The sequence below is a fragment of the Zea mays genome, chromosome 6 (assembly GCF_902167145.1).
Source record: "Zea mays cultivar B73 chromosome 6, Zm-B73-REFERENCE-NAM-5.0, whole genome shotgun sequence".
Taxonomy (NCBI): Eukaryota; Viridiplantae; Streptophyta; class Magnoliopsida; order Poales; family Poaceae; genus Zea; species Zea mays.
The window spans coordinates 175,242,502-175,258,110 of NC_050101.1; the positions used below are offsets into that span (position 1 = coordinate 175,242,502).

General features: G+C 45.3%; 1 protein-coding gene and 1 pseudogene across 1 annotated transcript; one reads left to right on the forward strand and one right to left on the reverse strand.

Moving 5' to 3' along the window:
• The first annotated feature begins 540 nt into the window (after window positions 1-540).
• Window positions 541-3,265, forward strand: LOC103631628 (translation initiation factor IF-2-like; annotated as a pseudogene).
• Window positions 3,266-12,122: 8,857 nt separating this feature from the next.
• On the reverse strand, window positions 12,123-13,859 carry LOC100193034 (Eukaryotic aspartyl protease family protein). Its single transcript, NM_001138202.1, has 2 exons — window positions 13,292-13,859; window positions 12,123-13,197 (listed from the first exon to the last, which is right to left on the reverse strand). The coding sequence occupies exons 1-2, from the start codon at window positions 13,801-13,803 to the stop codon at window positions 12,384-12,386; spliced, it is 1,326 nt and encodes a 441-aa protein (NP_001131674.1). The 5' UTR covers window positions 13,804-13,859; the 3' UTR covers window positions 12,123-12,383.
• Window positions 13,860-15,609: the final 1,750 nt, after the last annotated feature.

The following is a 15,609-nucleotide window of genomic DNA, read 5'->3' on the forward strand; positions in this document are numbered from 1 at the left end:
CCGCGGGCTGTCCAAAAAACGTGGACAATTTGAAACTGATACATTTGTAGATATGCAAAGATCTACATATCTACACCGTATCTCTTTCGAACGGGAGACGCCTAACTGGGTTACGTGATCTACGACCATGATGCGGAAATTGAGGTTATACCTAGGGTGACGGTGGAATCAGGCTAGCGGGGCTGTGGCGGGTTGGTGCAGTGGCGACGCGACGCGGTGCAGGCAGACCCGTAGTGGCTAGGAAGACAAGTATCTTCTCTGTAAAAAAAAGAAACACAAGTCTATTAATACAAAAAATGGAGACAAACTTTGTTCATATGAATTCACATCAACGACCGCCATCCTTAGGACCACGCATGCCATCGGCAAACCTACCACTACTTGTGCCTATCTACCGCTATCGGTTAGTTCTGTCACCAGAGTGGCCTATGTACATCCACTCACGGTCCTCCATCCTCTAACATATATCGACAAAAAAATCGGCAGCACCTCCCCTGCACGGGGAGGTTTCCAAAACCTGCAAATAAAAGTAGCAGCACGATGGCTGATATTCACAGGTATATCAACGACACTATGGCATATATGCAATGCATTGGACATCATATATACAAGTAGTCGAACCACATCTATCATAGGGTTTATGATTTTAGACTCAAATTAGTATCATAAATATTGTTGCTACTTGTATCACGATTAACGACAACCACTTCACATTACCCTATGCTGAACCAGATCCACCCGATCCTGATCGCACGGTCCACACCCTCTCTTGTTGAAAACATTACGATTGTTTAATCAGGGTCGTCATATCCGATCAACAGTTCATATTCCCTACACAAACCGGTAAGGCACATCTAATCTCAATCGTCCAAGCGTCGATCTACGACCATGAACCCTTCTTCTTCACCCCGACCACGCCGACGGCGGCGCCACCCATACTGCGGCAGATCACCCGCCGGAGAGTGGCGCGATTCTACACCCGGACCCCAAACCGACCACCAAACGGTTCTATACAAAGTGAATAACCGTACGAACTGAATAGATAGCAACATACCGACGAAGCACGCAGGTTCCCCAAAGAACGTCGAGCACCCCCAACCTTGAGCTCGAATGTGGCGGCACTCCCACAAGTCCCCACGGCGACAACGCCCGAGCTTCAATGGAGCGGGCGCAGGGAGGCGACCGAGTGGCGGCGGACGCAGGGTGGTGGTCGGCGGCCGGCCGAGCGCGTGGGGGCGGTCGCGGATGGCGTTGGTGGCGCTCGGGCGAGGACGGGCGGCGACGGCCGTCGGTGTCACGGTGGGAAAGTGAAAGGAGAAGGAACAAGAAGAAGAGGCTGACGGTCTGTATAATTAACGTCTTTGCCGAGTGCCCGCGATCTGGCACTCGGTAAAGATTTTTTTAAAACTAAAAAATATACTTTCCCGAGTGACTTTGATCTGGCACTCGGCAAAGAGGCTTCTTTGCCGAGTGCCTGTCTGTTGGCACTCGGCAAAGACTAGACTTAGGGTTTTTAAAAAGGGACATTTACATTTCGCCCACTAGTCTGGACGCGCTGCTCAAATCTACCCTCGCCCAAATTCTCTAATCAGTTTTCCCCTCCCACCTCCACACTTTGCTCAGAAATCACCTCACGACGCTATATTCTCCCGTCAAAGGCTCTTACAGGTGGACCTGACACCTTACAAGTGGGACCCGCTCCCCTTTCCCCTGCTTCTCTTCCCAAATTGAATCGCACGCGAGCACGCTCCCAGGTTCGCTGGCAGCGGCCCATCCATCGCCCTCCACCACTCCCTTCTCCGGCTTGCGGCAGCCCCAGCGGCCTTCACCGGCGTGCGGTGGGGACGTGCCCTTCTCCGGCGCGCGGCACGGCAAGGGTGTCCAGCGGCCTTCACCGGCGTGCAAGGGTGTGCAGGCGCGGCACGGCACGGCGCGGGTCGCAGACGTGCGCGGGCAGATCCTTACCGTGCGCGGGCAGGTCCCGGCGCTCGACGACGCGCCCCGCAGCCGCAGGAGCCGTTCGCCCGGGCCGCACGACAGGCGGATCTCGGCCTCCGCGGGCGCTCCGGCGGGCGGATCTCGGCCTGCACGTGTGCTCCGGCGGGCGGATCTCGGCCGCCGTGGTGTGCTCCGGCTGACGGCTTCTACGCGGGCGCTTCGGCGGGCGGATCTCGGCCGCCGCGGTGTGCTCCGGCGGGCAGCTTCTACGCGGGCGAGCTCGACGCGGGGGTGGGCACGGCCGGGAGCAGCCAGCCGCAAGCGAGCTCGACGCGGAGCGAGCGCTTCTCCGGCGAGTTCCTCGAGAGGTAGCTTAACCATAACTTCGGGTCCTCAAATTCAAATTTAAATCTCCAAAACAGCAATTAGTACAAAGACCGCATTTTGCCTACACGAAAATCTGACAGACCAATTTTTAAGGAAAATTGCTGCATCCCCATTTAACTTGCAAGCAGCTAGCAGAGTAGGCGCAAGCAGCTAGCAGTTTTACCATTGAAGCTTTTAATCATGAAAAAAATGAATTTATATCTCGGGTTTACTCCTGGTGGATCTGAAATATATCGTGTTTTGATTGAAAAAAATCTCGCACAGACAGGCAGCATCCTCCAGTAAGCCCCAAACGTCGGTCGGCTCCTAGTGTGAGCATCCATAGAGAATGTCGCGTGCGAGCTCATCCAACAGATTGCAAGGTTTTCCCAGCTTCGACCATGTCCCTCTCGTCCAGTGTCCTGATTGCACCCGGTCAGAGCCATTGGTTAGGCTCAGGACGAAAAAAATCAGAAAACGGCAACTACGGTAGAGAATTCGTAAAGTGCGAAAGCAAATCACAACCCGGCAAGGTTCATGATCATTTCCCTTGTTTGTTTACGTAGTTTATCATTCATCCTTTATGTCATGTGATTTTAGATTAATTATGTGGTTTTTGTGTTGTTATATTAGATCCTTAAGAAGTGCAACTTTTTTATGTGGATGGATGAGTACATCGAATGGTTGCGCTTGAGTGGTATGACTAAACAGACACGGTCCAGTTTTGAGCAAGAACAAGGTGCTACGCAATTGATGGTGAATAATTGTGGAGCAGAGTTATGTGGTGCAGATAAAGGAGATGTGTTTGTGAAGTTGGACATTCTAGCAATTGAATTGATGAAGATAAATGGCAACCTCAACAAAATTATTTACATTTTAGTCATTTGTGCTTTTATGATATTTGTTGTTTTACTTTTTATTATGAACCAAGGTGGTAAGCACTAGAAATTTGTAAGCTCTATGCACTATGGATGAACTATGGATGAAATAAGTTGTAAGCACTATGGATGAACTATGACATCAAATAGCTAACTAATGAAGAATCCAATAATATTTATTTAGGTATCATAAATGTTATTGTTTTACTATATAAATTTGGTTAAACTTATTATGGCAATTGGGCCAGAAGAACATGTCAGATTCAGCGTAGCAAGCAAAAATGGCAAACCTCTTCACAAGCCAAGAGAACAGAACTGGGGTCCTCGGCGTAGAGCAGAACGAGCTGGGGGCGCATACTGCGCGTTCCCCTGGTGCTCCTCGGCGTCCTGGCAGAACGAGCTGGGCAAAAAGTTGAAAAACAAAAAAAGGTGCAGAAGCCGCGCTCGAACCTAGACCGCTGCACTGCGAACCAGAGCCATATCATAGTGACCAAGTAGACAAGTTAGATGTTCGAGTATCATATGCAAACGGTATTACATAACCTTACACATCCAAATTCCTTTTAGGCCCAAAATTAAATAAATAAATACCAAATATTGTCAAAAGGTGAACCATTAGTTCATCTAATCATTGATGCCTTACTTCATGTAAAGAATCCACTTTTTTTATTATTTATTGGTTTATATGGTTTAAATGACTTTTAGGACCGAAAATAAATAAATAAATACCAAATATTGTCAAAAAATAGTGAAACTTGGCGGGGAGTCATAATTTGGACCTAGTTGCTTGAGATAAAAAGACCATGAGGTTTTGCAAAAGTGTAATAATAGGTGCTTCACAAATGGACACGTCTCTCCCTAAGTTTCATAACATTCAACTACAACGTCACTCTTTGAGCTATATTCCTTACTTTTTCCTTTGTTTTTGCTTCGAAAGTGAACCATTAGTTCATCTAATCATTTATGACTTACTTCATGTAAAGAATCCACTTTTTTTATTATTTATTGGTTTATATGGTTTAAATGACTTTTAGGACCGAAAATAAATAAATAAATACCAAATATTGTCAAAAAATAGTGAAACTTGGCGGGGAGTCATAATTTGGACCTAGTTGCTTGAGATAAAAAGACCATGAGGTTTTGCAAAAGTGTAATAATAGGTGCTTCACAAATGGACACATCTCTCCCTAAGTTTCATAACATTCAACTACAACGTCACTCTTTGAGCTATATTACTTACTTTTTCCTTTGTTTTTGCTTCAAAAGTGAACCATTAGTTCATCTAATCATTTATGACTTACTTCATGTAAAGAATCCACTTTTTTTTATTATTTATTGGTTTATATGGTTTAAATGACTTTTAGGACCAAAAATAAATAAATAAATACCAAATATTGTCAAAAAATAGTGAAACTTGGCGGGGAGTCATAATTTGGACCTAGTTGCTTGAGATAAAAATACCATGAGGTTTTGCAAAAATGTAATAATAGGTGCTTCACAAATGGACACGTCTCTCCCTAAGTTTCATAACATTCAACTACAACGTCACTCTTTGAGCTATATTCCTTACTTTTTCCTTTGTTTTTGCTTCAAAAGTGAACCATTAGTTCATCTAATCATTTATGACTTACTTCATGTAAAGAATCCACTTTTTTATTATTTATTGGTTTATATGGTTTAAATGCCTTTTAGGACCGAAAATAAATAAATACCAAATATTGTCAAAAAATAGTGAAACTTGGCGGGGAGTCATAATTTGGACCTAGTTGCTTGAGATAAAAAGACCATGAGGTTTTGCAAAAGTGTAATAATAGGTGCTTCACAAATGGACACGTCTCTCCCTAAGTTTCATAACATTCAACTACAACGTCACTCTTTGAGCTATATTCCTTACTTTTTCCTTTGTTTTTGCTTCGAAAGTGAACCATTAGTTCATCTAATCATTTATGACTTACTTCATGTAAAGAATCCACTTTTTTATTATTTATTGGTTTATATGGTTTAAATGACTTTTAGGACCGAAAATAAATAAATAAATACCAAATATTGTCAAAAAATAGTGAAACTTGGCGGGGAGTCATAATTTGGACCTAGTTGCTTGAGATAAAAAGACCATGAGGTTTTGCAAAAGTGTAATAATAGGTGCTTCACAAATGGACACGTCTCTCCCTAAGTTTCATAACATTCAACTACAACGTCACTCTTTGAGCTATATTCCTTACTTTTTCCTTTGTTTTTGCTTCAAAAGTGAACCATTAGTTCATCTAATCATTTATGACTTACTTCATGTAAAGAATCCACTTTTTTTATTATTTATTGGTTTATATGGTTTAAATGACTTTTAGGACCAAAAATAAATAAATAAATACCAAATATTGTCAAAAAATAGTGAAACTTGGCGGGGAGTCATAATTTGGACCTAGTTGCTTGAGATAAAAATACCATGAGGTTTTGCAAAAATGTAATAATAGGTGCTTCACAAATGGACACGTCTCTCCCTAAGTTTCATAACATTCAACTACAACGTCACTCTTTGAGCTATATTCCTTACTTTTTCCTTTGTTTTTGCTTCAAAAGTGAACCATTAGTTCATCTAATCATTTATGACTTACTTCATGTAAAGAATCCACTTTTTTATTATTTATTGGTTTATATGGTTTAAATGCCTTTTAGGACCGAAAATAAATAAATACCAAATATTGTCAAAAAATAGTGAAACTTGGCGGGGAGTCATAATTTGGACCTAGTTGCTTGAGATAAAAAAACCATGAGGTTTTGCAAAAGTGTAATAATAGGTGCTTCACAAATGGACACATATCTCCCTAAGTTTCATAACATTCAACTACAACGTCACTCTTTGAGCTATATTCCTTACTTTTTCCTTTGTTTTTGCTTCAAAAGTGAACCATTAGTTCATATAATCATTTATGACTTACTTAATGTAAAGAATCCACTTTTTTATTATTTATTGGTTTATATGGTTTAAATGACTTTTAGGACCGAAAATAAATAAATAAATACCAAATATTGTCAAAAAATAGTGAAACTTGGCGGGGAGTCATAATTTGGACCTAGTTGCTTGAGATAAAAAGACCATGAGGTTTTGCAAAAGTGTAATAATAGGTGCTTCACAAATGGACACGTCTCTCCCTAAGTTTCATAACATTCAACTACAACGTCACTCTTTGAGCTATATTCCTTACTTTTTCCTTTGTTTTTGCTTCAAAAGTGAACCATTAGTTCATCTAATCATTTATGACTTACTTCATGTAAAGAATCCACTTTTTTTATTATTTATTGGTTTATATGGTTTAAATGACTTTTAGGACCGAAAATAAATAACTAAATACCAAATATTGTCAAAAAATAGTGAAACTTGGCGGGGAGTCATAATTTGGACCTAGTTGCTTGAGATAAAAAATTGAGACATAGACAAAAGTGTGCAACAAAATGGCCACGTCTCATATATGCAACAAAATGCAAAAAAAAAGAAGGGAATCGAACCCAGCACCTAGTGTATACTGCACCTCTGGACGGACCACTACGCCACACGCCTGTTTCTATTGAAGAGACAGAAAGTTGCTATGTGACCAGAAAGCAGTGCGATTCAGTTCAGAAACACACGCCAGACCACTACGCCTGTTTCAGAAACACAGCCTGTTTCAGTTCAGAACAGTTCAGAAATTCATAAACAGCAAGATACCAGTTCAGAAACAGATACCAGTTCAGAAATTCATAAACAACAAGAAATTCATAAACACAACCTGTTTCAGTTCTGAATATTTCATTATTCATTATAGCAGCAGCAAGTATTCATTATTCATAACTAGAAGAAGTGACAGCTGAATACAACCCATGCTACATAAGAAGCTGTTTCATGCTCTTAGTCTTCCTTGCTATGTTAAGTCGCTTGCTCCTTGTGTTATTTGCTGGACTATCTTCAATTTTACTCTTTTTCCTCCTCTTCCCTCTCTTCTCCTTAGGTGGACTGATTTCCTCCTCTTCCTTCTCTTCTCCTTGTGGAACTTCTTCAATTTGCATGCTAGCAGGACTATTTTCCCTCTTCAACAAACCAAAGCTTAACGATGAGAACAATTTCAAGACTAGTACATAAGCGACATTATACAACCATTACCTAGTTACAATGACATTGAATGGCGGCGCTTGTGGCACTTCTTCAATTTGCATGCTAGGAGGACTATTTTCCCTGTTCAACAAACCAAAGGTTAACGATGAGAACAATTTCAAGACTAGTACATAAGCGACATTATACCACCATTACCTAGTTACAATGACATTGAATGACGGCGCTTGTGGCACTTCTTCAATTTGCATGGTAGGGGGACTATTTTCCCTGGTTACAATGACATTGGATGGTGACACTTCTGAATTTTCTGCACCCCAATGTTGATCTTCTCCGAAAGCCGCATCCACGGCATTTTTGCATTTGCTAGCAAAATGACCGAACTCTCCACATCTTTTACATTTCCGCCTCCTAGGGCCAAGTCCAGTGCCCTCTGCACTTGATCTTATTCTAGTCTTCCTTGGCCTCCCTGGTGCTCTACTCTGTACTGGAGCGTGGAGCACAAATCCTGGATCGACTATGTCCCACTGGTGTTGTGACTCAATACAAGGCACATTATCAGCGTATGTTGCATTAAACTTGGTGACAGAGAAGTAATCATCCACATATTGGTCGATTTCAGCAGCTGGACCACGAAGAGAGGTAATGAAGAAGAGGGCATGGATACATGGCAAGCCAGTAATCTCCCATTGCCTACAACTACATGTCCTCTTCTCTAAGTTCACTGGGTACCTCCATTCCCTCTTTTCTCTGTCGTATGCTGTCACCTCTGCCTCAAATGGCGTACGCTTTATCATTTTCATCTTCAAACCCCTTGTTTTCGTAAGCAATTTCTTCATCACAGAAGGGATTATTTTGTGGCCAACAAACTTTGCAGCTGAAATTCTCTGGCGTAACTCAAACTTTTCCATAAGCATCTGCCTAATCTTGTCCAACATTTCCACCAAATGAAGCCCTTTGATTTTTCTAACTTTTGCATTGAAAGACTCTGCAAGGTTGTTATTCACATATTCTACCTTACATACTTCATTGAATTTGCTTCGCATCCATAACTTCGAATGACTCTTTTTGAACCAATCCTTCACCTTTGGATTCGCTGCGTGCAATTGGCTCAAGTGATAATTATGCTTCTTGAGGCTGTAGGTTAGTGATGCAGGCCACAGGTTGTCATCGTACATCTTTCCTTTAAAGATCTTGCCAAAATTAGCTGCAAGGTGACACATGCATTCCCTATGCTCCACTCCAGGGAACACCTCCTCAACTACAGTTCTAGACCCTTACATGCATCTGTGTGTATCACCAATCCATGTGGAATACCTATAACCACTCGCAAATTCTGTAGAAACCATTTCCAGCTCTCTTCTGATTCAGCCTCTAGCACCCCATATGCAACTGGAAAGAGCCAATTGTGTGCATCAATGGCACAAGCAGCTACTAATTGTCCTCTAAATCTTCCATTCAAAGCAGTTGCATCCACTGCTAAATATGGTCTACAACCATCTAAAAAGCCCTTCCAACAAGCCTTAAATGAAACAAAAACCCTTCTAAAGCATTCCTTCTCCATAATCATCTTCCTCACTTTGTACTGCACAGTGTGCTTGTCAATCTCTACAACACTTCCTGGACATGCTTTCTCCACTTCGGCTTTGAAAGTGTACATCAACTTAAAACTATCCTTCCATGGACCATAAATCTTGTCTAGAGCCATTTCCTTACCATAAAACACTCTCATGTAAGGCACCTTCATTCCATACTTCTCATGTATCTTCTTTATCAATGCAGTTGGACCAATACATGGGTTGTCTCTCACCCAATCCAACATTACATCAGCGCACCACCTGCTCTTAGCTATCTTCAAAGTCTCTTTTCTTTCAACACTTGGACATGTGTGAGGAAAAGGGTTCACTTTGACCTGAATGAGTGTGCTATCTCGCATCTTTGAGGCATGCATCCTCCATCTACACCTTTCATATGTGCAGTGCACTCTCAACCTACTTGGCTCACTTTTATCAATTTCAAAGTCATATCCACCCTTAATGCAATAAGTAGCGAGTGCATTTCAACAATCAACCATCGATGGAAATATGGTGCCTTCTGCTAGGGAAGGATTGTCCTTGTCATAATCGATCACTGGTCTGTCCTCATCATCTTCATGCCCAGACATCCCCATGTCAATGTTCTCCTCTTCCTCTTCTTGGTCAGTGTCCACAAATTGTGCAGGTCTGTTATCTAGTAATAATGTTGGATGGCTTTTAACCAAATCTGGATACAACCTCTCATCCTCATTATCATAAACAACCTCATCAGGTACATCATAGTCCAGTGTCAACACTGGATGGCTTTGGCTACAAGATGGTTGAGAGCGTATTGACTGATTAGCCCTTCCTCCAATAACCACATCATTTTGGACAACAACAGACCTTTCTCCAAGATGCATAGCAAACATCAGAGATAAATCCAAATCACTCTTAATTTTCATAGATTTATTCTCAAACTTGTCAAAGTAACTGAATTGTACCTCATCATCAACATTCCAAGCATGCTGATCACATATAGCCTTGCTAAACTGTTCCAAAGTCCAGGTAACATCAGCACCCACGTGAAATTCATAACAACCAACATATGCTTTTTTACCACTGTCATCCAACCTTCTGCTTGTTTTTCTTCTCACATTCAACACAAAAGATGTATTTAAATCCATCCTAGTTGACAATAAAATTATTCTAGTCGTTAAACTAGCACCAACATCAAGTAACAGGGGGTCTGAAATTGCTACATACCTCTAGCAGCGAGCAGGGCGCCGCCGAGGATGCAGCGAGCAGGGCGCCGCCGAGGATGGCCACGACCGAGCGTCGTCTTCTCACGGCCGGGCGTTGTCCCTGCCAGTGGGAGTGTTGAAGCCGAGATCCGCCTGGCAATGGGCGTTGTCCCTGGCAGTGGGCGTTGTCCCGCGTAGAAGCCGCCCGCCGGAGCACACCGCGGAGGCCGAGATCCGCCCGCCGGAGCGCCCGCAGAGGCCGAGATCCGCCTGCCGTGCGGCCCGGGCGAACGGCTCCTGCGGCTGCGGGGCGCGCCGTCGAGGAGATCGTCGGGGACCTGCCCGCGCACGCCTAGGATCTGCCCGCGCACGTCTGGGACCCGCGCCGTGCCATGCCGCCTGGACACCCTTGTCGTGCCGCGCGCCGGAGAAGGGCACATCCCCGCCGCACGCCGGTGAAGGCCGCTGGGGCTGCCGCAAGCCGGAGAAGGGAGTGGTGGAGGGCGATGGACGGACCGCTGCCAGCGAACCTGGGAGCGTGCTCGCGTGCGATTCAATTTGGGAAGAGAAGCAGGGGAAAGGGGAAAGGGGAGCGGGTCCCACTTGTAAGGTGTCAGGTCCACCTGTAAGAGCCTTTGACGGGAGAATATAGCGCCGTGAGGTGATCTCTGAGCAAAGTGTGGAGGTGGGAGGGGAAAACTGATTAGAGAATTTGGGCGGGGGTAGATTTGAGCAGCGAGTCCAGACTAGTGGGCGAAATGTAAATGTCCCTTTTAAAAAAGCTTTATCGAGTGTCGCACGACAAGCACTCGACAAAGCTTTCTTTGCCGAGTGTCCAAGCTGGGGCACTCGGCAAAATATATTTAAATTTTTTATTTTGTTTATGAAACTTTTTGTGGTATGTTCCTACACTATGCAGACCTACATGTACCATTTTGGGACAATTATAACTGTGTTTTCAATAGCTAGTAGATGTAGTTCGTTTATTTGAATTTCTTCGGAAAATTTAGATTTGAACTGCAAGTCACTCGAAACTTGGAAAACCGTGAATGCAAAAATGATATTCATGCTACTTAGTACAAGTTACGACCGATTTCAGGAGCAGACCGGAAACTTCGAGCACCATGCTCACTCAACATGGCCGTGAACTTGCCATCCAGCGGTTTAAAATTTTTATAAAACACAAACAAAGTCAGAAAATTATGAAACTTGTCCACGTGTTATGATATCATATGTACAGGCTGTGATAAAAATTTTAGAATGTTTGGAGAAAGTTGTGAGACACAATGTGTAGAAACCTAAGAGAACTACACATGAAATCATAGAGTTTCAATGTGGATCTCTTAGGTTTGTACACATAGCGCGTTATAGTTTTCTCGAAAATTTTTCAATTTTTTATCACAGCCTTAACATATGATATCATGACACGTGGACTAGTTTCATGATTTTCTGACTTTGTTTGTGTTTTATACAATTTTTAAACATGTAGATGACAAGTTCACGGCCATGTTTAGTGAGCATGTTGCTCGAAGTTTCCGGTACGCTCCTGGAATCGGTCGTAACTTATGCTAAGTAACATGAATATCATTTTTGCATGCACGTTTTTCCAAGTTTCGAGTGACCTGCAGTTCAAATCTGATTTTTCCAAAGAAATTCAAATAAACGAACTAAATCTACTATCGATTGAAAACTCTGTTATAATTGTCCACAAATGATACATATAGGTCTACATAGTGTAGGAACATACCACAAAAAGTTTGGAAGACAAAATAAAAAAAAATAAAAATATACTTTACCGAGTGTCTAGAGAAGACACTCGGCAAAGCGTCCTTTGCCGAGTACCCAATATTTGGCACTCGGCAAAGACGGACGACCATCAGCTATAGACGGTCGCTAACGGCCCTTTGCCGAGAGCCATCTTTGCCGAGTGTTTGACTCTCGGCAAAGCAGTCTTTGCCGAGTGCTTGGCTGTGCCAAGTGTCCTACACTCGGTAAATCAGATCTTTACCGAGTATAGGACTTTGCCGAGTGCGGCGCTCGGCAAAGGCGTCTTTGCCGAGTGCCCGATAAAAAGCACTCGGCAAAGCCGCCGACACTTGGCAAAGACCCGGATTCCGGTAGTGATGGCTTTGTATGATAATATAAGTTGTTGATGGGTGACACCGATACATTGCGGTCAAGCGCGTACTGTACTAGGTTCGATGCAAGGATAGCAAATCGCGCAGAATATCAATATGTATCTCGTGCAGAAAGTTGATTTATGCAGAGCATCATTTTCGTTTTCTATTTTTTTATGTTCAGAAAAAACATTTCCCTTCAAATGCTCTGATCAACAAAACCATCGAGGTCAGCTTTACGATCACCGGGTGCAGGTCGACGGCATGAACCTGACCTCCATGTTCTTGAGGTCGAATTCCCAGAGGTGCTCTTGCTGCATGATGTTGCCGATGACCGACACGCCGGGCCACTCGCCCTCCTGCAAGCCGATGCACTTCACGCCAGGTTTCACGTCGATCACGTAGCTCTTCGCCGGTGGCTCCAGCCGCGCGCACCCGGTGAACTGCACCGCCAGCTTTGGGATCTCCGGCGCTCCCGGTCGCGGTGCCGTCCAGTTGTAGCAGTGCTCGAACGGGGGGAAGTCCACTTTGGGGACCCCGGCCAGGAGCTTGGTCAGCGCGGCGACCACGGCCTTGTACGCCGGGGTGGCGAGGACCGTGAGGGTCGTGCCGGAGTCGAGGATCACGCCGCCGCTCTTGGGGTCCCACACCTCGGCGGGGATGTCGAGGGCCTGGCCGGCCACGTGGACGGCGTCGACCTTCACGCCGTAGAAGGGCATCGCGGGGTCCAGGAACAGCTTCGTCTGCGTCGCCGGGGTCCGGGGCACCTGCCCTGGGCCGAAGGCGAGGTACCCGGTGGCGTTGCGCGGGGCGAGGTGGTCGACGAGGCAGTAGGAGAAGCTACCACCGAAGCGCGCGGCGGCGCGGGACGCGAACGAGATCTTGGCGTTGCCCAGGCTCAGCACGCCGTCTACTGACTTGAAGCTCTGGCCATCATGCGTGGAGGAGCAACCCAGGACCACGTCTTGCAGCTGCGCCACCTTGCCGCCGGGCAGCGCGATGGTCGCCGAGTCGGTGCCCACGACGCCGAGCGCCCCAGCCGATCCTTCCTTGTACCTGCCATGCATGCACACAGTTGGTGGTGAGTGACATTGCCAGGAAGAAAAAATGATGCATGCATGGACAACGGCGCGTAATGTAATGGTGTTACCGGTAATCGTAGGAGCATGGGCTGGCCGACGAGGAGCAGTTGGCGAGGGAGAAGGGCACGTCCAACTTGCACGTGTCGGACGAGCACGGGACGGGCGCCCACGACTTGGAGGCCTCTGGCCGGAACACGAGACCCGGCGGGGAGGCGCCACCGGCGCATTTGACCCAGGTGAGCTCGCTGCCGGTGTCCGCTACCAGCGTGAACTCCTGCGCGGGCGTTCCCACGAGGACCTTCACAAAGTACTGCCCTGTGCCTGCGTAGGCCCCCGACGACATAGGCAAGGAGACCGCGGACGACGACGCCACTTCCGCGGCAACCCTCTGCCTTCCGCCCCGGCGCGACGGGAGCTGGGCGGAGATGTACGCGTGCCGGCGCCGGTCGCCCCTCGCCCGCGCGGTTACCGATGCTCCCGGTGCTGCTGGGAAAAGGTCGAGCCTCGCCGACTTACCGCTCGCGGTGGCCGCCGCGGCGAACAAAAGGAGCAGCACGGGCAGGTTGCCGCGCAGAGCCATCTCGTGGCCCTTGGTCTCCTTTCACGTCGTCTCCCTCACACAATGGCAATGGCAGATGGCAGCATCAATTCGGGGGGAGAGAATGGTAGAAATTCACAACATTTTACAAGGAAAAAAACTAGAAAAACAGAAGTTAGCTTGGTGTGGCCTAAAATTAGTAAGCAATGCACGATAAATGGATGTCATTTGTGGTGTTGTGGCATTAGCTTAGCTCGAGGGAAGTTTTGTAAGGGCCCTAATTACAGTAAACAAACTGTTACCAATGAATGGTGTTTCCTTTGACATGGGCCGTCTAGCCCGATCTCGGCCTAGCCCGGTCCGATTTGGGCCCGGATCGTCAGACACGGTTATACAACTAGGTCACACATGTTTGGCCTGTGGGCTTGTGTTCTAGTTGCACACTACGAGCTTAAATGGATTAGGTCGGCCTAGTTAGCACGTGAAAAACGAGCTCAAAAGCAGGGTTTAGTGTAAAAAAGCGGGCCACTTGACTTAGATATCTATCTGGCCCCAACCCGCGTACTCGAGCCGGGTCGGTCCGGGCCCATTTAAAGTAGTTCGTGCCATGTTGGTACCGAGCCAAAAAATCATGTTTCGGGCCGGGCTTTTGGGCTTCAACCCTTCTGTACATCTATAGAGATACCCCAAAGTAAATAAGTAGGGTATGTTTCGATGAACTAAGACAAAAGTGACTAAAAGATCCAAACAAAAAGGCTAAAAGTAACCGAAATAGTAAAAACGTATCTATTTAGTCACTTTTGGCTCATAAGGTGGAGCTAAACTTTAATTAGTTTGTTTTAGCTCTTGAATCCAAACAAGTCTGCAATCTTAACATTTCTTGCCTTTTTTTTGAGGGCGTTTCAGCTTAAAATTAGATTCTTGGTATCAAAATTGGCTTCTAGTGGCTAAAAGACTCTCATTCTATTTTGAATCGTTTTGATAAAATCGTCAAAAATCAATATGAACACAGAATCCTTCCAGTTGTCACGATAGAAGAAATCCATCACTTGTTATATCTTAACCCTTATGGATCTTTTCAACTTACTCTATATGTAAGCCCCTATAATATATTTTAAACCTTATGTACGTGAGAGCACCTAGAGGGGGTGAATAGGTGATCCTATAAAATTCAACACTAAATTCCAACAACCTTGATTATAAAGATATTAGTGCGGGTTAATCAAGTCAATGAGACGAGCTCTTGCGAACACAGACAATCAAATAGAGAGCAATCACAAGAGACACGCGATTTTATCCCGTGGTTCGGCCAAGTAACACTTGCCTACTTCCACGTTGTGTCGTCCCAATGGACGAGGGTTGCACTCAACCCCTTTCAAGTGATCCAGTGATCAACTTGAATACCACGACTTTTCTTCCTTATATCCTTTTCCCGTTTGCGAGGAATCTCCACAAGTTGGAGCCTCTCGCCCTTACAAGATTGATCACAAAGAACACACAAGAGTAAGGTTGGGAAGAGCAACGCACACAAGACTCAAAACGCAACACACCCACACACACAAGTGAAGACTTGAGCTCAAATGACACACAGAGAGTTCTTAACTCAAATGGAGCTCAAATCTCTAACACAACAAAGCGAATGCGCGGGAGCAGAGTCTGGATGCCTTAGAATACTTAGTGAATGCTTGCGTGACTCCTCCATGCGCCTAGGGGTCCCTTTTATAGCCCCAAGGCAGCTAGGAGCTGTTGGAGGCCAACAAGGAAGGCCATCCTTGCCTTCTATCTGGTCCGGTGCGCCACCGCACAGTCACTGTAGACGGTCCGGTGCCGATCTCCTTCCTATTCTGG

Bases quoted from the DNA above. Each gene is read 5' to 3' on its own strand.
- LOC100193034 (NM_001138202.1), bottom strand. From the start codon at position 13,803: ATGGCTCTGCGCGGCAACCTGCCCGTGCTGCTCCTTTTGTTCGCCGCG. The intron at 13,198-13,291 runs GTAACACCATTA...CATGCATGGCAG, and splicing joins CCATGCTCCTACGATTACCG to GTACAAGGAAGGATCGGCTG.